The sequence below is a fragment of the Emys orbicularis genome, chromosome 6 (genome assembly GCF_028017835.1).
Source record: "Emys orbicularis isolate rEmyOrb1 chromosome 6, rEmyOrb1.hap1, whole genome shotgun sequence".
In the NCBI taxonomy this organism is placed as follows: domain Eukaryota; kingdom Metazoa; phylum Chordata; order Testudines; family Emydidae; genus Emys; species Emys orbicularis.
Window position 1 is genome coordinate 100,164,940 of NC_088688.1, and position 22,578 is coordinate 100,187,517.

General features: G+C 40.8%; 1 protein-coding gene across 1 annotated transcript in view; it reads left to right on the forward strand.

The window, feature by feature from the left end:
• Positions 1-22,578, forward strand: part of VPS13A (vacuolar protein sorting 13 homolog A) — a 286,528-nt gene that overhangs the window by 217,836 nt on the left and 46,114 nt on the right. The window contains exons 55-59 of the mRNA XM_065406641.1: positions 2,181-2,334; positions 3,355-3,501; positions 3,802-3,883; positions 15,836-15,905; positions 16,970-17,075. Of these exons, the coding sequence (XP_065262713.1) occupies positions 2,181-2,334; positions 3,355-3,501; positions 3,802-3,883; positions 15,836-15,905; positions 16,970-17,075 (559 nt within the window). The remainder of the gene's footprint in view (positions 1-2,180; positions 2,335-3,354; positions 3,502-3,801; positions 3,884-15,835; positions 15,906-16,969; positions 17,076-22,578) is intronic.

Here is a 22,578-nt window from a genome sequence, read left to right on the forward strand (position 1 = left end):
ACAGCTCTGTCAGTGACATGTCTGAACAAAAACATAGGAATGACTCTATGGGATCAGACTAGTGGGTTCATCAAGTCTAATATTCTGTTTGTATCTGACAGTGGCCAGTGTCGGATGCTTCAGGGAAAGGTGCAGAAAACCCGGTAGCGGGCAATTCTGGAATAATTGCTCGAAAAGGAAATTTTCCTACATCTGGTTGTTAGAGATTGGCATATGCTGTGAAGCATGAATGTTTACATGCTTTCCAAAATTGCGGAATAACCAGGGGTAAAAGTTTCTTCCAGAAGCAATGTTGTGGGCAGAGAAAAGTCTGCTGCCATTCTGAAAGGATACAAAAAGGTGGAAAAAGAACTGAAGTCATTTTCCTAGTCTTGCACTTGCTTGGGTTGGACCTGATAGAGACAGCCAAGGAATTTCCATTGTACCTGCAGAAGAGACCAGACTTCTTCAGCCAGGGTCTCCATCTGGATATGGACCATCTACATTTAACAAGGCTGTATCTAAAGAGGAGTGGGTTCTCATTTAGCTTTGTAGATGCATTTTGGTATCCCAGCAGAACTCAACCAGGAAATTCATTCATTGTTCCAGTCAAGTTTCATTTCTGGTCTGAGGGTAAACAAGTATCCTGAAGTTCTGGTGACCTCGGCTACACTGGAATTTCTCCAGGATTTTTGGTTCTCGTCCTAAAACCAAGCACTATAGAAGAGTGGGTACCAATTCTAATGGCAACAGGCTCCTTGATTGAAGATCCTCAGATGTCAGGGTTCATCAGGATGGCCAGAGGAGACAAGCCTGCAACCAGCTATTCTAGTTGCATTTAGAAAGACATGTTTCAGAATTAGTGCCCAACTGTTGTGGTGTGAGAAAAAGATTATTCTTATAGTACCAGCAATCTTTCTGGTAAATTCTTCTTACCACACTTGTTGAGAAATGGTTCTCCCATCAATTTTTTTCATTCCTTAGCATTCCTTTAGAAAGGTTTGCCATAAATGAACATTTATAAATCTCTAAAGATGTCTCTCTCAAGTGTATGGAGTACACATACTAACTGTATCATGTTATCTCATTTCATCCAAAATACCAGGGGTGAAATCCTGGCTCAGCTGAAGCCAATGGAGTTTTGTATTGGCATCAGTGACAAGCACTTAAGGCCTCAAAGATGCTGCAGGCAAGATGTTAAAATCCTGCACCAGTTAGCATACTAGACATGAGTGAAACCATTCCTGGAGGAAATTAAGGATGCTAGTGGCATTGTGGGTAGAAAATAGGGTCTGAATATCTTCTGAGGATAGCAAGGTAGGTTTCTTTCCATTAAAAAGATTTTGCTTCATATGGGAGGAACAGGCTATTATTCTACTGTAATAATATAAATTGTCCCTTATTCCCTCCCCCCCCCCACACACACACACACATGCACACTTCTGTGATTCACTGCCCACTTCTTGCTATTTTTGCAGATGAGGTGAGAATGCTGTACAGCACAATGTGAAATTTCAGCAAATTTTCTTTTGGTTATCAGCTTCTCTCCTCATTCAGCCCACCCTGGTAGTCTGGTAAATGACCAAAATATAGTTTGTAACCAATTGAAAATTTTCTATAAAGAGAGACGTAAACATAGACTTGCCGTAAGGTTAATTAATGTAATTACAAGTTGTTGACTTAATGCTTATGATTTGTTGTTTGACATTCATATACAATTCTGGAAAAAGTCTTCTGTTGGCCTCAAATGAAGGGAGGGGCTTACTCCTAAGCCTCCAGAACAGTTCTGGGTTATTTCTGAATTCCACAGGTGAGAGGCATTACTTGTTTGTTAGGAATGAGGAGAGAAACTAAGATACTCAGGTAAGAAATTTTTCATTTCGTATCTTGAACAGCGCTGGTAGGGGAAACTGTGTATAGTTTATTTTTTTTAAACCCTCTTGGATAGATATGCAGCAGCAATCAAAATTGAATATTACCTAGTACTAATACTAAGTTGCCTATAAATAAATAAAATAACCAGAAAAGAATACTACATGTAATTTGGTATTTTTTGTTTTTGTCTGTCATATGTTTTATATGTATTGATGATCCATGTCCAGCAAAATATTATTTACAATGATAAAATTGTTTAAATAAACTTGAAACTCCTAATCTTTCATTCTTTTACGTTTACCATTTGTTTTGTTTTCATTTTCAAGTTCTGATGTAGTTTGGGAGACAAAACCCAAGAAGAAATCAAGGTGGAGGCCAATGAGCATTAAGCAAACTGAAAAGTTAGAGAGAGCATTTAAAGAATACAGTGAGCTATCCCCTTCAGAAAACAAGATTGTTGAGCTGGAAACAAATGTTATGGTAATATTTGATAGTACTCTTTACTCTTAGATATTAATTTGTATATAGAGGGCGAGAGAAGAAGAAGAAAAAATCTATATATAGCATCAAATTTTGGCAATATTCCAGTAGAGTCCATTTGAAAGCCTTTCTTTATGTATCTCCAGAAAGGATACAATAAGACCTTGAAAGCTACTGTATCCAGTTTGTTTTTAGCCTTTACCTTATTTAAGGAGGCATAACTAATTGCAGGTTGTGTGGTCATAAAGATCTGCACACACATTCACAGTCAAGGAGCATTGCAGTTCTTCACGTGATGTTTAATACAAACTTTTTGACACCACAGCTTTTTCTACTTACCTATTTTGTTATTGAATGCTTTAAACAATTATAAATATTATAACTGCTAACATACAAGCAAATAATAAATGTATAGCTTTACTATGGTAATAGACGGCAAAAGTAACAGTATAATTAAATATGTGGTTGATAAAGTGCTATCGTTAAGATAGCATAAAATAGCTATGCATGTTTCATTTCTAGGCAAGGTGAATCACTTAAAGCAGTGCTTTATATTATCATACTGTAAATATCAAGCAGAACATCCTAAATGATTTTTTAAAAATTAAAAAGTACATTAAGATCTGAATCTTCCTTTTTCTGTATGTAGTAGGTTTATATTTAAATAATTTGTGCAGGAAACTGAGTCCAGGCTCCTGACACCTGCAAGTTTATATCTTAAAATGACATTGTTCACCATACTATTGTACATCAACTTTAGAAAGCAACATGTAAATAGATAGATAATCCCTCAAAATAAGTGTACAAACTTAGGTCCTAGTCTTGCTTCTGTTGAAGTTAATGACTATCCCCATTAACTTGAATTGGAGAACATTCTAACATTTGAGCAGTAACACTTTAATATTAGTTTTAAAGTTGACGTTCAATATGTTGAGAGTACAAAATGTACATTTTAAAATTAGAGTTTCTGGCTACTGAAGCACACAGCACACCCATTTTTTTTAAATATTAATATTACAGGTTTGTTTAACTCCTAATGGTGGTAACATGAAAATCCAGCAACCAAATGAAATTCCTGTAAGAAGAAACTATTTGCCAGCTTTAAATGTAGAATATAGTACATCTGCACATCAAAAGTCCTTCAGAGTCCAAGTTTACTGGATACAGGTGAGTCTTCCAAAGAGCTAAAATGTATGAGGACACACTTAGTAAGGTTACTGTTCAAGAATTGTTTACAATGTTAGGGCTACAGAAATGAGTTTTTCTAGGTTTTGTAATCCAAATGATCTTTTTTCAGAAATATACTGAACACTTTTTGGATCAGTCACTTTTTTCTTTTGTGTTTGGCATGTGTAAAGGATATTTTAATGTTTCTGTATGTTGCTTACCTAGAGTTTCTTTTTTAATAAACAGCTGATACTGGAATAGCTAACATGCATCATCTTGTCCTGTCCTTACCCTTATCAGATACAAAACCAGATTCCCGGAGCCATATTTCCTTTTGTGTTTTATCCTATTAAACCTCCAAAGTCCATCACCCTGGATTCAGGTTTGTGGATATAATTTAATATATTTCACAGTTCTTACAAAAATATAAATATATATTTTATGTGCATTTGTAAATGGTTTAGGTTGTCACTATAAGCAGAATATAAGTTCGTCTCCTTAAAACAGAAAGACGTGCATGAAAAAGATAAGGCATATTTAGGCCACTATCAGTCAAAATTGACCATAAAACTTGATAACTACAGAGAAAACAAATATTAGTATTAAGGAATGAATGATCCAGCCCACCCACCTAAAGCCAAATTTATTATGACTAGGAGGCATCTTTGGGTGAAATTCTCATAACTTTAACAAAACCAAAAAAACCTCTTTCATGCCACCAACATTAGATGTTTCATCCACTATACATAATACTACTTTGACATATACTATTAATATTGTCTGGGTACACCTCAAGAAGGACAGGAGACACTTGTTATGGATTTTAATCAGGCCGCAACTTTATTATATAGATGTCTGGGACTACCTGGCAAATAAAGTGTACAGTGCAGGCAAATCCATGTTTATTCAAATCAATTCTCCGGGGCTTCCACCAGCCCCCCTTTGTTTCCATCCAGGTCCCCCAGCCGACCCATGGCTTGGACCTTACCATCCACCACCCTCGTAAGAGGGTTAAGGTGGGCTATGAGAACGGGGGCGGGTGGGGAGGAAGGGGTTGGCTCCCTGCCGTACCAATCAGGAGTCCCCAACCCCCTCCCCCATTCTGTTCCTTTATCCGGTACCTCCTTTTAAGTCCTTTACCAGGCCATTTATCTGGTCACTGGCTGCCTTCCCTATGAAGTACCTGCACTGGACATCTGCCCAACCTTACAAAATAAGTTGCGACATATGGCCTACCACCTTTCCTTGTCACCAGAAAAGGTCGTCCCTTACATCCGCTGTGGGGAAGGCCAAAAAACCTCACTCCACCAAAGCCAATTCAAGTGGTGCGAGAAAAATTCCTTCCCAGCCCCACTTTAAAAGGAGCGACTAGCATAATGCCCACAGAAGGTCCTAACCCAGCCTGCCATTCACCTCCACTAGGGGAGGGAGGGTGAGTGCTTGCTTCCTCGCCGCATGGAACAAAGACTTGCCCCACCCAGGTTTCGTACTTTTATACCCTTCGGACCTCTCATTCCTGGGGGGAAGAGAGCGGGCATTGCTGCAAAGCTGACCACCGAGCACCTTTATTACAGCAGTTTCTGACCTCCTTCCTCCTCTCTCCACCCCACCTACCCACCCCCCGGCATAAAGCAGAGCTGTCCTCCTGGGTAAACCCCAGACAAACTCTGCCCCACCTTAATTGTGGTGCAGTCACTCTCAGAGAATGCACACACTTCCCCAAATTTACAACGGGTGCAAGTTGGATCATTTAAATCAATAGAGTTGCACCTTGCTTACACCAGGTTTGAATTTTGTCCTGAATCTTTGTTGTCATAGCATAGAAAAAGAAGCTATAAAGCTTAAAAAAGCATTGCTGGCCTTGATGGCATTATTTATGTTGAACAGCTTTTCTGCTCATTCATCACTAAAGGGTCAGTGCCTCCCACCTATGAACTTGGAGGCAGTACAGTGTTGTTGCTGAAGACTCCAAGACTAAGAACTTCAGCTCAGGCCATCAGATTTTCTACCTCTGGCTGCAAAATAAATTGGCAGTTCAGTTTCTCCCAACTCTATTATGTTTGATAATTTTAATTGTTCGTTTTTGTGCAGTAGTCACTTAAAATCATTCTTTGTCCTCCTCCTCCTTCTGCCCTGGATTGATTATTTGGCAACATGGTGGTTTCATGGTGGATCTGCTCTTGCATCACACTCTGTCTGGTACTCCTTCAGCCCCATTCAGGCAAGTCAAAGCTGTCCCACAACCAGGCTAAATTTAAGCAGCGTTCCCTATGTGAGGCAGCATTGTCAGGCTATACTGAGGGTAAATTATGTGCTGTCTGTTCAAAGCTATCTTACCCTTGCACTGACAGTTGGACCACCATTTGGGCCCCTGCACATCCCAATGAGCCATGACTCCAACATAGAGAAGCCCTAAGTGTTTCAGGGAGAAGATGAGGAGGACACTCTCTGGCTAGCTTAGGGGGTAAATTCCATTACGGAGCTGGGCAATCCCAGAAAGGATCCAAAGTCATTTTCCTCCTCCCCAGCCAAGATACTGAAATGGAACTACACAGTTCCCCTTCCTTCCACTGTGAATTGGGGGATTCTTATGATGTTCAGGAATAAGTTTTGCAATCCTCAGAGACTCCAGCTCCCAAAAAGACAGAAGCAAGTGTCACCTTCAAAGGGTAGCACTTAATATTGTTCATGAAGCTGTAAATCAAGCTCACCAACCCTTCTTTACCTTGTGTCACGTCTGGGCACACAGAGAAGCCTGTCTCTCCTGTTCAGTCTTGCCTCAGGCTGCAGTGTAATGGGAATTATACCTGTCTGACTTTCATCCCAAGGACCCCCACTCTTCTTGGGAAGGAAGTTCAGATATCAGGGAGTGGCAGAATGGGAATTGCGCCTTCCAGAAATCAGCATAAAACCTTGCTCTGCCAGGGAAAAAGGATCAGAGTCTCTCTCTCCTTCCCTGCGCCACATTAAAGCCTAAGGAGCAGTCATAGGCACAGAGGTTTCAGCTCCCATAAAGCTGCATCATCATGGAGTTACAGAGGGGTAACTAAGAAATTCCTTTCCAGGTTCAAAATACTGAGTAAAATCCCAATCCCACTTAGGTTACTCCTAAATGTTTGGAGTCTAAATTCGGTGCTGGAGTAGCTTCACCAGTGAAAGATAATCACACCTTCGGAAAGGAGCTTCCTTCCAAAAGAACCTATAGACCAGTGGTTCTCAACCTGTGGTCCGCTTGCAGCCCAATCAGCACAGCCCTGCGGCCCATGTGATATCCTCAGGGCCATACAGATAGTATTGGATGTAGCTGACAACGGTAAATAGGTTAAGAACCACTGCTATAGACCGTAAGAGTTAGGGATACACTGCAGAGCTATTTCAAAGCCTGAGTTGTAGCCATTCAACCCATAGTTATTTTTATATATCTAGTAAGGAAAGGCAAGGAGGAGGCAAGCAAGTGGCTCATCATCTAGAGGTCTGATCCTTAATTGGAGTGAGAGGTTCTGGTTCTGTACTACTTGTATCCTTGATGTGATTTGTGATGACCAATGGGGGTTCTAACTTGGCGGTTACAAGGAAGTTATATTACATCCATGAATAGCAAATGTACAAGTGAGGAACTGCTTGGGGAAACATTAGAGAAATTAGTAGCTGACAATAGCAGAGGCCTCAACCTTCACCATCAAAGCCAGCATAGAAGTCAGTTGGTTGCTACCAACACCAACTTTATCCAAGAAGGGACTATTACCTTAGCTGAGGGGAAAATGTGGAGCAGGAGCTCCCAACAAAACCTAGATAAATTTTCCTCCAAACCAACAAAATCCTCAGCATGATAAAGAAAAAAATAGAGCATTTATGTAGGAGAGCTCACAATACATGTACAAGACTTTTTTTTCTCCATATTCTCCTCCCCCAGAGTCAGGAAATGGTAGGTAGAAGTCTCAGCAAGGCAGTGGTTGCAATTTACGCATCTATACCCATCTATAGACAACATGCCAATCAGTGCTCTGTCCAGAAAAACAGACCCATTCCTAACTGGAAATAATTCATACCTACCAGTTATTGAATAGCTCATCTTGATTTTGAACTCCAGTGCAGAGAGTTGCTCACCCAGCGGTCAAAACAGGCATGGCTCTGGCCATAATTTTACTATCATGGTAAAGATTTGCAGAGATGCAAAACCCCATTCCATTTTCTGGGAGTTGTGTCCAATGGCTAGGATGTCAGGTGCCATGCATTGGCTTCATTCCCTGAATGGGTTTCTCAGAACACACCTACAGAAATTCCTTCTGAGGACATGGAAACATGCACCTGATAAAATGAAAAGTTAGGTGTCCTTTTTAGATCATACCCACATGTCCCTTTCTGGGGCAGGTAAGTACAAAAAACATTCTGAAAGCCACCCCAGTATTTGCTCTAAACACTTGTATAATCATTGTGGACGCAAGCTTCATAGGATGAAGAACATACTTGGAAGACAAATTTCCAAAATCTGAATACACATCCTTCTGGTTCACTTTGACAGCAATACTATGTCTCAGCTAGAACAAGCACATCCCACAAAAAAATTGACATAAGATTGGGCCAGTGGTCCATTGAGTCCAATATCTTGTGTGACTGTGGCTAGTACCAGCTGCTTCAGATGAAATTGCAAGAAACCACATTAGTGGACTATTATGGTGCTCACAGAGGAAGTTTCCTCCTACTTCCTGTTAGGGATTGGTTTCTGATCTGAGGTATGAATGTTGATAGCTCTTCCCAAACCAGAAGATAACTAGAGGTCAAAGCTTCTCCGCAGCAAAGGATATAGAAAAGGAAAGGGGAAGATTGTAGGCATCCTCCTAGTCTTCCATTGCAGAAGGCCCATTGGACTTGTTAGGCAGTCAAGGGACTGACCGTGCACCTGCAGAGAAGACCAGAAGGCCTCTTGAAGCATCGGGATTGGGAATACCTACAGTAAACAGCATAGTTATTGGAAGAGAAAGATAGTTCAGCAGGATTTCTCTGTTAGTCTCTTATACATTTTTAGTATGCAGATAGAACTCAACCAGGAAATCTGATTGATTAATCTGGTCCAATTATATTGCTACTGTCAGGGGAAACAAAGCTCTTTGGGGGAAGGGACTGCCTCTTTGTACAGTACCGAGGCCATTGAGGCCCAAACCTCTAGATGCTACAATACTAATATAATAATAATCACAAAGTTCTGGTGATTTCAGCTACTTTAGAGTTTCTTCAGAATGATTTGATTGGATTCGTATAAACAAGCATCCTAGAAATGTGGTACCAGCCCTCATGGCATTCTGTAGGTAGGCACTTTGGGCTGTCCATTTGAGTATCATTAGATGCCAAGATTAATTAGTATGACATTACCTCCAAAAAGTAATTCATTATATCAAAAGTTAGGTTTTGGAATTAGTTTCCCTATCTGTACAAGACCCATATTTCTGTTGCCATAGGAATAAGGTTATTTTTGTAGCTCCAGAAATGTGTCTGCTCAAGATGAATTCCTCTTTCTGAAATTCCTGGGAAATGGTTCTCCCATCATTTTGTTCTGACCCTTAGCATTGCTTTGGAAGGTTGTGGCATAAATGGGCATTCCTGGTCTATGACTAGGGCCCCCAAGCACTATGGTAATAAAAATAATACTCAAAACTAATAGCTCAAGCATGTGGAGTATATACACCAGTTGTACCCAGTTCATCTCATTCTATCCAAATTGCCATGGCCTTGGTGCATCATAGTGGCTGCAGGCTGGATTTTAAATCCTGCACCAGTTGGCATGCTTTTGTGATTCACTGTTCATTACTTCCCATTACTGATGGATGAGGAGAAAAGCTATATAATTGAATAAGAAATTTCCTAGTTGATAATTTTCATTGTTAGCAGCTTCTCTCCTCATTAAACCTACCCTAGTAGCCTGGAAAATGAGCATATAAACGGTTTGCAGGTTGTTGTAGCCATGCTGGTCCCTGGATGTTAGAGAGAGATGGGGTAGGTGAAGTAATTATTTTTATTGGACCAACTTCTATTGATGAAAGAGACAAGCTTTTGAGGTTACACAAAGCTTGTCTCTTTTACCAACAGAAGTTGGTTCAATATTACCTCACCCACGTTGTCTCTCAGAATACAAATAGAAATTTTTCTTGAAAGGGAGACATAGATGTATTATCTTAAGTTTAATTAATATCAAGTTATCTTAATGCTAATAATTGGTTGCTAGAGTGTTCCTACAGCTTTAGAAGACCTCTTCTGGTGGCCTGAGCTGTAGGGTGGGGCTTAGTGCTGGAGCCTCCATCAACAATATTGGACTTGGAATCTTCTCTTCTGGTATACTCTGAGCCAGTTTGTGGACTGGAAACATTTAAGGCATAGCTCTCGATCACCTGTCTTGCATACGTTCCTTACAAATGAAATACTGTGCTTGGTCTCGTCTTTTTCCCCCTGCTTTGCCCTTTGGGGTGGGATAGAGGTTGAAGGAAGAGGCCAAGAGTGGGTGCTGTGTACATATTCCTTTAACATAAAAAGTATGTGTGATGGGAAGGAAGAAAAAATCAGTTTTTCTTTTAGGAAGAAAAAATCAGTTTCACACATACAGAATGGGAAGAGACTGTCTAGGAAGGAGTACGGCAGAAAGGGATCTAGGGGTTATAGTGGACCACAAGCTAAATATGAGTCAACAGTGTGATGCTGTTGCAAAAAAAGCAAACATGATTCTGGGATTTATTAACAGGTGTGTTGTGAGCAAGACACAAGAAGTCATTCTTCCGCTCTACTCTGCTCTGGTTAGGCCTCAGCTGGAGTATTGTGTCCAGTTCTGGGCACCGCATTTCAAGAAAGATGTGAAGAAATTGGAAAGGGTCCAGAGAAGAGCAACAAGAATGATTAAAGGTCTTGAGAACATGACCTATGAAGGAAGGCTGAAAGAATTGGGTTTGTTTAGTTTGGAAAAGAGAAGACTGAGAGGGGACATGATAGCAGTTTTCAGGTATCTAAAAGGGTGTCATAAGGAGGAGGGAGAAAACTTGTTCACCTTAGCCTCTGAGGATAGAACAAGAAGCAATGGGCTTAAACTGCAGCAAGGGAGGTCTAGGTTGGACATTAGGAAAAAGTTCCTAACTGTCAGGGTGGTTAAACACTGGAATAAATTGCCTAGGGAGGTTGTGGAATCTCCATCTCTGGAGATATTTAAGAGTAGGTTAGATAAATGTCTATCAGGGATGGTCTAGACAGTATTTGGTCCTGCCATGCGGGTAGGGGACTGGACTCGATGACCTCTCGAGGTCCCTTCCAGTCCTAGAATCTATGAATCTATGGGAAGGGGGTGATCCCTGTCTGAAAAAGGGCTGGGAGAGGAGAAAGAGAAGTTCAGGAAAATTTAAGAAAGGAATGGACTATTTGCAGGGGTGAATAAAAATCAGTGATTTTTTTTTAATTTAAAAGGTTAAATTGTTTTTAAATTAAATACAGGTTTATTTTTAAAAGCAAACAATTTAAAATTATATTTGAAATTGACAACTGAAGTTAATGCCTAAACTTATTAGAATCTGTTAAAATCATTAAAATTAATGTAAAGAAATATTAAACAGCACATGTTTGCTGCCAACTTTTAAAGAAAGTTAAACCACTGAACTGCTGGAAGTCCATGGCTAAAACCTGGAACCAGAGTTTGTTGAAATGCTAAACCAGCTTTTGACATCAGAAGCCTCTTCTGTAAGTTTAATATTTTCTTCATTTCAACTAGGTCAGTGCAGTGACTATAGTTTATTCAAAACAAACTTTCCTGCTTTTTTATCTATGAATAAAAACTAGGTGTGAGAAGGTTAGTTCTACTAATTCTAAAATCTTGAAGGACATAGTGATTAAAAACAATCAGTTCAATTCACTAACTACAGCTAATACTTCCTTTGTTTAATGAATCAGCTAATATTTAATGCAGAACTTATTGTGCTAAACTTTTTTTAATGTATCCAGCACTTTTAAGGTACTCTAAAAAAAAAAAGTTGCTGTTTATGTTCAAATTTAATTGTATTTGAATGTCCGTCCAAATAGAGCTTGACACAAATAACAAGTAAAAAAATTAATCTAGTAAATTAGAAATGCATTGTTCACCATTTTGCAACATACAAAAAATACAAATTTCAGTAAATATAAGTTAAGACCTATAGTTGCTTTAAATAAGTGTATAGATATGGTATATCCTCCTGGCTAGCAAAAAGAAACACCAAAGTTAGTGTGAAGTATATATTTAGTTTAGTTTATTAACGAATGAGAATAAGCCTTTCTTTATGAAAATAACTGAAAAGCAAAATGCAAAACATGATAAAAATCAATTATTTAAATCAAGGTTTCCTGCTTGCTGATTTAAATTATAATTAAAATCAGTGATTTATATAGCTTTGATTTAACTCATTCTACCCTGGCTATTTGTTGATACTCAGTAGCTTTGAATGTTGATAAATAAAGCTGACAGTACTGGACTGCTCTTGCATTTATATCACCAAACAGTGTTTTTAGTCGGAAGAATCGGCACGTCTTAGCTCCAGACATGAGCTGGTGTTGCCTCTAATATTTGTGTGATGAAAGGTATACTCCATTACTGGAGTTTTGTTTTTAATTTGAGTGAATGTATTGCTTGTGCAAGGCTTAGATCAGTAGCCTTGGAAATTGGATAGTTGTGGTTCAGGTATCTGCAGTGCATATTTGACAGGGCAATGCTGTAGACCTATGGTTCTCAACCAGGGGTACATCAACTCATCTAGATATGTGCCTAGTATTACAACAGGCTACATGAAAAGCCCTATCAAAGTCAGTACAAACTAAAATTTCATAAGACAATGACTTGTTTATACTGAAATTTATGTATAATATTTTATAATTATGTGGTAAAATGAGAAAATAAGCAGTTTTTCAATAATAGTGTGCTGTGACACTTTTGTATTTTTATGTCTGATTTTGTAAGCAAGTAGTTTTTAAGTGAGGTGAAACTTGAGGGTACACAAGACAAATCAGACTCTTGAAAGGGGTACAATATTCTGGAAAGGTCGAGAGCCACTGCTGTAAACGTTGACTACTGCAGAGATTATCTGCGGAAGTTAGAGAGCTCATTTCCCATGCCCCTTAAGATATTGGCCGTTTTGTGGATATGTATGCAACAAAACACAAGAGGCTTTTGTTGAACATAATTTTTTATGCTTTGTCATAAAAATGAGTCAACCATTAATAATAATAGTTTTTCATTACTGAAGTATTAAAAACAAAATATATGGGCTGAAAGTACACTTAAATAAGCAAAAGCGAAACAGGTATGATCAGATTGTAATTAGGGCTGTCGATTAATTGCAGTTAATTCATACAATTAACTAAAAAATTAATTGTGATTAAAAAAATTAATCTCAATTAATCGCACTGTTAAACAATAGAATACCAATTGAAATTTATTAAATATTTTGGATCTTTTTCTACATTTTCAAATATATTGATTTCTAGTACAACACAGAATACAAAATGTACAATGCTCACTTTATTATTTTTATTACAAATATTTGCACTGTAAAAATGATAAACAAAAGAAATACACTGTTGAGGAGAATTGAAAAATATTAACTTACAAATGTAGATTTTTGTTTTGTTACATAACTGCATTCATAAACAAAACAATGTAAAACTTTAGAACCTACAAGTCCACTCAGCCAATCAAGTTTGGTTACAGTTGACAGGAGATAATGCTGCCCGCTTCTTGTTTACAATGTCACCTGAAAGTGAGAACAGGCGTTCACATGGCACTTTTGTAGCCGGCATTACAAGGTATTTACGTGCCGGATATGCTAAACATTCATATGCCCCTTCATGCTTCGGCCACCATTCCAGAGGACATGCTTCCACGCTGACGGTGCTTGTTAAAAAAATGCGTTAATTAAATTTGTGACTGAACTCCTTGGGGGAGAATTGTATGTCTCCTGTTCTGTTTTACCCACATTCTGCCATATATTTAATGTTATAGCTGTCTCGGATGATGACCCAGCACATGTTCGTTTTAAGAACACTTTCACAGCAGATTTGACAAAATGCAAAGAAGGTACCAATGTGAGATTTCTAAAAATAGTTACAGGACTCGATCCAAGGTTTAAGAATCTGAAGTGCCGTCCAAAATCTGAGAGACGAGGTGTGGAGCATGCTTTCAGAAGTCTTAAAAGAGCAACACACAGATGTGGAAACTATAGAACCTGAACCACCAAAAAAGAAAATCAACCTTCTGCTGGTGGCATCTGACTCCGATGATGAAAATGAACATGCATCGGTCCACTCTGCTTTGGATAGTTATCGAGCAGAACCCATCATCAGCATGGACACGTCCTCTGAAGCATGAAGGGACATATGAATCTTTAGCACATCTGGCACATAAATATCTTGCGACGCCAGCTACAATAGTGCCATGCAAACGCCTGTTCTCACTTTCAGCTGACATTGTAAACAAGAAGCAGGCAGCATTATCTCCTGTAAATTGTAACCAAACTTCTTTGTCTGAGCAATTGGCTAAAGTAGGACTGAGTGGACTTGTAGGTTCTAAAGTTTTATATTGTTTTATTTTTGAATGCCGTTATTTTTTTGTACGTAATTCTACATTTGAAAGTTCAACTTTCATGATAGAGATTGCACTACAGTACTTGTATTAGGTGAATTGAAAAATACTGTTTCTTTTGTTTTTTACAGTGCAAATATTTGTAATAAAAATAGAAAGGGAGCACTGTACACTTTGTGTTCTGTGTTGTAATTTAAATCAATATATTTGAAAATGTAGAAAACATCCAAAATATTTAAATAAATGGTATTCTATTATTGTTTAACAGCACAATTAATTGCGATTAATTTTTTTAATCGCTTGACAGCCCTAATTGTAATAATGCATCTCATTCAAATTCTAACAGTCTTGTTATTGAGAAGCTGCTATGAAGATAGATGTTTATCCTGAAATTTTTTTACTGGTTGTCTTAAAACTTTAAGCTAACTGCCTTAACCTGAGGGTTGGAAATAGGTTATTTAGAGGCTATATTTCTTTTTGCATTAATTTTATGAGTAGAGCTATAAATAACTTGAAGGTCCAGATTAACCCTTTCGATACTGATGTTGTACAATTAAAGCTTTGTTATCCAACATGTTGGGGCGGAATGGGGGATGCTGATAACTTCAAAATTCCGCTTAACTAAAAGGGAGGGAAGGATTTTGGGTGCAGGAGGGGGCTGGGGGTTGGGGGGCAGGATCTAGGAGGGAGTTTGGGTGCAGGAGGGGGCTTGGGGCAGGGGGGTTGGGGTGCGGGGTGCAGGCACTGCCTCCACAGCTCCCATGGGCCATGGTTCCCGGGCAATGGGAGCTGCGGAGCCAGTGCTTTGGGCGAGGTGGGGGCAGTGCGCAGAGCTGCCTAGCTATACCTCCACCTAGGAGAGGCAGGGACATGTGGCCGCTTGTGGGGAGGCGTCCAAGTGAGCACCACCCAGATCCGGCACCCCGTACCCCCTCCCGCGACCCAACCTCCTGCCCCAAACCCCCTCCCGCATGCAAACTCCTTCCCAGATCCCGCACTCCGAACCCCTTATGGCCATTCCTCCACCTAGGAGCAGCAGGAGGACATGTCGTCGCTTCTGGGGAGCCACGCGGAGCCTGGTAGGGCGCCTACCGGCCCCATGCCAACCGTACTATAAACCGGACTTTCACTGAAGATCAGAAATGCCAGTTTATAGAGTTTTCCGGTTGGTAAAGTGCCGGATAACACAGCTTTTACTATATATAGCTTGGTATATATGATGGTAATTAACCATTGGAATAATTTACCAAAGGCTGTGGTGGATTCTCTATTACTGGCAATTTCAAAATCAAGATTGGATGTTTTGTAAAGATAAGCTCTAGTTCAAACAAGAATTAATTCAGGGAAGTCTTTGTTATATGGGAAGTTAAACTAGATTATCACAATGGCCCCTTCTGACCTTATAATATATGAATAAAAGAATAAATTATAGCGTTAGCTATATTATATACAGCTAAAATATCCTCCAAAGCATTCATTTGCTATCAAGTGAAAATGCTATGTTTCTAAAAGGTGCTAGGCTGGAGTAGAGTTTTTTGATGTTCCATTTCCTTCTCTTCCCTCCTGCCTGCTCCTCTTACTTCTCCTTCGTTTGAATCACATGAGTGCCCACTTCTTCCATTATATTCTATTTTATGGGATTTAAACACTGCAGATAATCAGGATCATAAATGGCATTTTTATATTCAGGAAAATTTAGTTCATACATATTTCTTATAAAACCTATACTGACTTCTTGGTTTTACCTCTTTATAGCACCAAAGCCATTTATTGATGTGAGTATTGTCATGCGGACTGCAGGGCATTCTCAGATATCACGTATTAAGTAAGTATATTTTACAGATTCCATTATGGTGGAATGTTTAAACTTTCCAAAACCACTATCTTTTCTTCTAGCAGAGGTAGTCTTTCAATGAATAGAAAACTCCTTTGGTCCAGCTATTGTTATGTGCTATTTTCCAAAAAATTTTGGAGTCACATCAGCAATACATTTCTGATTGTAACATATAGGAAGATGTGTAGTTTTATGTACTCGCAATGAAAAACTGCTAAACTGATTTTGCTCACACTTTTGGAAATAAACTTCACTTGTGGACTGAGACAAAGCAAGGTAAATTTCAACCCAAAAAGAAATTAGTTTCAGAAAGATAACAGTTGGGGGAAAAATGGAATGTGGAACTCACCCTTACTTGACCTGTTAGTTACCTGTGTGAGCACTTACAGTTCTGCATTAGAGCAAGCATTTGTTAACAATGTCATATATATATAGCATTTGTTTAAGTTAAAGTTAAAAGGTGCTATATAGTGAAATTATTTCTGGTTATAGCAAATGTGGAGTTCATATGTTATTCTTCTGTTGTTATTATTCATATTGCCATAGCACCTTGGAAACCTGGTCAGAGATCAGGACCTCATTGTGATAGATGCTGTACAAACACAGAAGAAAGAGATGATCTCTTCCCCAAGGGGCTTACAGTCTAATGTATAAGACAAGAGAGACCACTGATAGATATAAGACCGATGGGGGAGTACAAGTAAACAAAGGGTACTGGTCAGTATGATAAGCAGTGAGTGGTCTCTACACACTAGCAGCCTAACTGTTGTCAAATTTTTAAGAATATTCATGGCAAAGGAGAATTTTGAGGAGGGATATGTAGGTGGATAATGAGGTAGGGGTTTTTTAGATGTTCACTGGGAGCACCTCCAAATTTTCTTTGACCAGTGGCGGTGGATTTTTGAGGAATTATTTTGTATCTATAGTTCATAAATAGGTAGTTTTAATACCTTGTGTGTTATTTCATAATTCATTCTGCTTCACAATTTGAAGCTTTGCTTTTACAAACAATAAATTGCTGCTGTTTAATAGTTATTTTTTACTGTCATATTCAGGTACTTTAAGGTGCTGATTCAGGAAATGGATCTCAAATTAGATCTTGGATTCCTATATGCATTGGCTGATCTATTTACACAGGCTGAGGTGCCCAAAGACCAAGAGGTAGAAATCTTTTTCATAAAAAGAAAATATATTTTTAATTTGTAAAATATTACACAGGTGTATACAACTTGGGCTTCTGCTGCTGTAGGCAGTAACAGCTGACAACGATGTCCATGGCACAGATTGAGCAAGGTTCACAGGATTGCTGTTGAGCTACAGTTTTTAGTAGCTACTTACTGTCCCATGTAGAGAGCAGGTTTTCTGCTTCTCCTTTCTCCCCACTTTGGCATAACATACAGAGAAGGAGCCCAGGCCTCAGAATAGAAAATGAGACAGACATTGTGCAGGAGCCAGCATCCAGCTCCCTCTTCCTAGTGGCAGGCTGATCCTTTGCACTGTGGGCAAGGTCAGGAAAAGAGGGACAAGAGTCATCCTTCCCGGAGGACTAGGAGAAGCAAGGCCCTCAGAGAGGAAAGTAGGGGAACAGATTCACCCACAACAAGCTTTCCCCTCTCCTCCACTGGAGAAGAAGGAAAAAAGATCCTGGCACATGGGAAGAGGATTCCAAAGTCTAAGTGAGGTGCCACTGGATTGAGTATGTGTGAGTATGAGGAAGGAGAAGGGAAGACAAGTGATTGTGGAGTGTTATAGAGTGAAGGACAATGTGCAGGTCTGCTGCAGTTGTAAGAGTGCATTGTGTGTTTGGGGATGAGAGATAGTGGCGCTGCACAAATGAAAGGAAATTGTAAGAATTTGGGTTGAGAGAGTAAGTGAATGGATTGGGGGAAGTGATATACTGGAGCTGTAACCATTTCAGCAAATATAACAGTTACACTTGGATCCTATATACGACTGCACATCTTTTGATCTCAAAGAGCTTAACAGAGAAAGAAAGAAACAAAGCTCATCCTCAACTTAAGACAAAGAGAGGTCAAGTGACTACCCAAAGTCACACAGCAGGGAAGTGGAAGAGGCAGTAAGTAGTATGTTCTCTAGGGACTTTTGCTGCAACAAAAAGAAAACAGAGAAAGTGTCAACCTTACCAGAGACTAAGGACAACTTCACCTACCTTTCACCATCAATAGCCTTCAGAACTTCTCAGGAAATGTCAAAAAATGTAGAAGAAAAGACCACCTGACTGCTTCTACTTTTTCATCACAATTGACGTCAACCAACAAGCATCCCTTTGGACCGGATTCATAATAGCTACAGACCAAATATTACTTTAGGTCTAGTGATCTCTCCTTCTTTCTCTACTGCCTTTGGACATAGTCTTTTCTGGTTTTGGAGAGCATGGAATATTAGTATATCAGACAAATGGGTGTTGGAAATTATTTCAACAGGTTATACCATCAAGTTTCACGCCATACCCATCTTCCCTGTCCCTTTTCAGGGACCGCATCTCATGAGGCTTCTAATTTAAAAGGTGGATTCTCTCATTTAGCCAGGGGCAATAGAACCTGTTCCTCCTTAGCACAGAGCGTACGTTTTTTATTTCAAATATTTCCTCATATCCAAAAAAAAAAAAAAAAAAAAGGGCAGAATGGAGGCTCATCCTAGATCTCAGAATGTTCAGTGCCTTCATTCACAGTTGAATATTCACAGTGGTTACACTGGCCTTCATAATACTGATGCTAGATGAGAGTGATTGGTTTCTAGCTCTTGACCTGAAGAATTCTGCTGCTTTGAGTAGTGTCCCTATGGTTGCTCCACTCTCGGTGTGCTTGAGTCCCTGTGCTGCTGATTGGAGAACTTTGGTAGCAGTGTCCTTTAGGCTCACACATGTGCTGCCTCTCCTCATGCTGCGCCATGAGGCTAGTCAGCGCGGGCGAGCTAACACCCTTCAGTTCCTTTCTCAACCGCCCCTGGCTAGAGATGGAGCCATTCATAGTCCATTAGGACCATTACTTTTGATTTACATTTCTATAGTTAGCCTCCTAGTTCTTAGTTGTAGTTCTAGTTGTAGTTTTTTTCCCTTTAAAAAAATAAATAAAGACTTTAGTTTCTTTTCCTGCTCCTTTCCTCAATGGGGTTTGCCCGGCTCTGGGCAAGACAAGCACTCCCAGTACGTTTGCCTGTCGCAGACAAGCACTCCCAGTGCATTTGCTGCCCTGGGGAAGGCCACATTCAACAAAAGTGTGGTCTTTGCCAGCAACTCAAGCCCTGATCTAGTAAAGATAGAGAGCTCAGGCAGAAGATTATCTTCATGAAGGCAGCTCTCTGACCCTCTCTGGATCCGCAGCACGAGTCACCTGGCAGATGTGAGTCTTCCCCACAGCCCTCAATATCAAAAGGCTGTGGGTTGAAGAAACACTGATACCTCACACAAATCATCAAAAAAGAGAGCGGGAAGTCCTCACAATGAATTCTGAGATAGCCATAAACATTCTCCAGCACGCTTGGTATCCTCGAGACAGCCGGCTCCCAGACCTTCTCAGTCCAGTAGCCATGGCTCACAGAAGTCCTCAGCGGCAGGCACAGTTGACAACCCAATGGATGCAATGAGCACGGACACTGAATCAACTGCACCAATGGACAAAGGCAAAATTAAGCACTCCTCTAAGAGGGTTCCAGTATTCGATCCCACATAGGTACAACCCTCGACGCCTCACCCGGCACCAGAATGACTGGTACAGACAAGGTCCCCATCTCCCCTGGTATCGCCAATGGCACTGAGTCAGTCGGCACCACTGGAATTCCAACACTCCAGGGACACCCACATAATAGACGTACCAGGGTCTTCTCTTCTTGGTGCCGGGACTGCTGCATTGAGTCCTCACTCGGCACAGGAGTCTTCGCCACTGCTGTTCCATGCTCCCCCGCTCTTCAGTGAAGGCTCGGACAGTGAACCTGAGGGATGGCATCTCAGTACTCTTCACAGGGTCCTTACGGTGCCCAATACCAGCAGAGCCCTTGAGAATATCCTCTGATGGCCCCACCACCACCATCTTGGTATGGTCATCCATGGGCACCACCACACTGACCTGTGTGCCACCACCCCAGTGGCCATTATGGGATCCTTGGGCTGCAAATCGCCACCATGCCTCTCAAGCCTTTAACCCCAGTTGAGAGCACCCTTTCAGCCACAGCGTCCCGAGTTTCAGAACCTTTGGAAGAAATTGTGGAGGAACAGGAGGTTGACGTTGAGGAAGAAGTGACCCCAAGGACCATTTCCTCCTCATCGCATGAGGTCATTAAGGCTTCCCTGCCATCTCTAGTGGATGATTTTTGCCTCTTCCAGGACCTAGCAATGAAAGTGGCGGTCACGCTCCGTATACCAATAGAAGAGGTCAAAGACACCCACCGTTGTCTCCTTGACATACTCCACTCGGCCTCTTCCTCAAAAATCACCCTACCTACTAACGAGGCTGCTCTAGATGCAGCAAGAACCATCTGGCAGACCCCAGCATTGGTGGCACCTACCTACAAGTGGGTGGATAAAAAAAATATTATGTCCCAGCAAAGGAGACTGAATTCCTCGTGGTGAATGCCGTTAACTCCCGCGGCCGTCAATATCAGATGAGGTCCACTCCCTAGGACAGGGACTGGAAGTGTTTGGACCTTCTTGGGAGAAAAGTGTACTCCTTGACCACGCTTCAGTTTCGAATTGCCAATTACCAAGCCCTCACGGTGAAATACGACTATATAAGTTATTTGAAACTGAACAATTGTATTGAATAGCTGCCTGAGTCGCATTGCGACCAATTTAAGGTCATCATTCGGGAGGGACAGCTAGTTCCAAAGAAAACACTACAATCTGCCCTGGACACAGCTGACACTGTGGGTAGGTCCATTTCCATGGTGGTGGTGATGTCGCATGCGTCTTGGCTCCATCTGTTAGGCTTCCCAAAAGAGGTACAGCCAACAATTGAAGATCTTCCCTTTGAGGACACTAAGCTCTTAGCGAAAAAGACTGATGCCTCTCTTCACACCCTGAAAGATTCTTGGGCCACTCTCCATTTTCTGGGCATCTGCATGCCAGGACAAAAGAGAAAATTTGAGTCCACAGACCTCGCATAAAGCCACTCACCTCACAATACCAGCTCAATACTACTACGAGCCACAGAGGAAGAAAACTAAGTTTTAGAGCCGTAAACCATCTGGCCCGCAATCATCCTTGTCCCACCATCCACATCCAAGCACCAATTTTGACATGTTGATTGAGGTGCCAAAAGACTACTCCCCCCAACTGCTACAACAGATCACTGCTATCCACCCATTTGGCCATTGGTTAGCAGCATTCCACAGCACCTGGGAATGCATAAAATCCTAGAGATCATTCACAATGGGTCTCTATTTTACCTCCCTATCCTCTCCACAACACCCTTCCCTGTCCCTCTTCAGGGACCCTTCTCACAAGAATTTACTGCGACAAGATTGATCGTCTCTTCCAATTAGGAGCCTTAGAAACCACTACCTCAACATCTACAAGGCAAAGGGTTCTACTCTCATTATTTCCTAATACTCAAGAGAAAGGGAGGGTGGAGACCCATACTTGACCTCCGTGCTCTCAACAAGTTTGTCGAGGCTCAAAAATTCAAGATGGTCACTTTAGCAATGATCATTCCAGCAGATGACCAGGGAGACTGGTTTTCAACCCTCAACCTTCAGGATGCCTATTTTAATATTTAAATCCTATCGATTCTCGGACAATTTCTCAGATTTACTCTAAGACAAGACCACTACCAGAACAGGATGCTCCCCTTTGGACTATTCATCGGCCCTGAAAGTATTTTCCAAGGTTCTCTCAGTAGTGGACGCCCATTTACACTCCCAAGTGATCTTGATTTACCCTTATCTGGATGATTGCCTCCTCAGAGCCCGGTCTGTACAAGAGTCTCACCAAGTCACCAAAGCTGCAATCCGCTTGTTTGCAGAACTGGGCCTACAGATCAACTCCCAGAAATAAACCGACACTGCAGAGCTACGCTTGGAATTCATAAGCACCAACCTTGACTCTTTGCAGGCCAGAGCTCTCCTACCTCAACAAAGATTCCTCTCTTTGGCCACACTCATCGAGACCGTTCAAAACAGCCCACAAATATCAGCCAGACACTGCGTACAACTCTTGGGGCACATGGCAGTGGGCACAGCAGTAATACCACATGCCAGGCTTCACATGCAGTGCCTCCAGATGTGGTTCAGCTTGGCTTACAGACCAAACAGGGACAGGCTAGACAAACCCTTAAATACCTTAAATTGGTCGCAATGCGACTCAGGCAGCTATTCAATACAATTGTTCAGTTTCAAATAACTTATATAGTCGTATTTCACCTTAGATTAGTGGAAAGACCCAACCAACATTTGCAAAGGGATCCCCCTCTCACAGATCACCTCATCATTGCTTCTCACCACCGACACATCCCTCGTAGGGGGGGGAATGTGCATCTAAATAGCCTTATGACACAGGGCAAATGGTAACCCAAGCGGAGATCCCTTCACATCAACCTCCTCAACCTAAGTCAGGAATGCCTGCACCTGTTTCCTCTTGCTAATCAAAGGATCACACACTAGAGTCCTAACAGACAACGTAGCCTGCATGTACTATATATATTGACAAGTG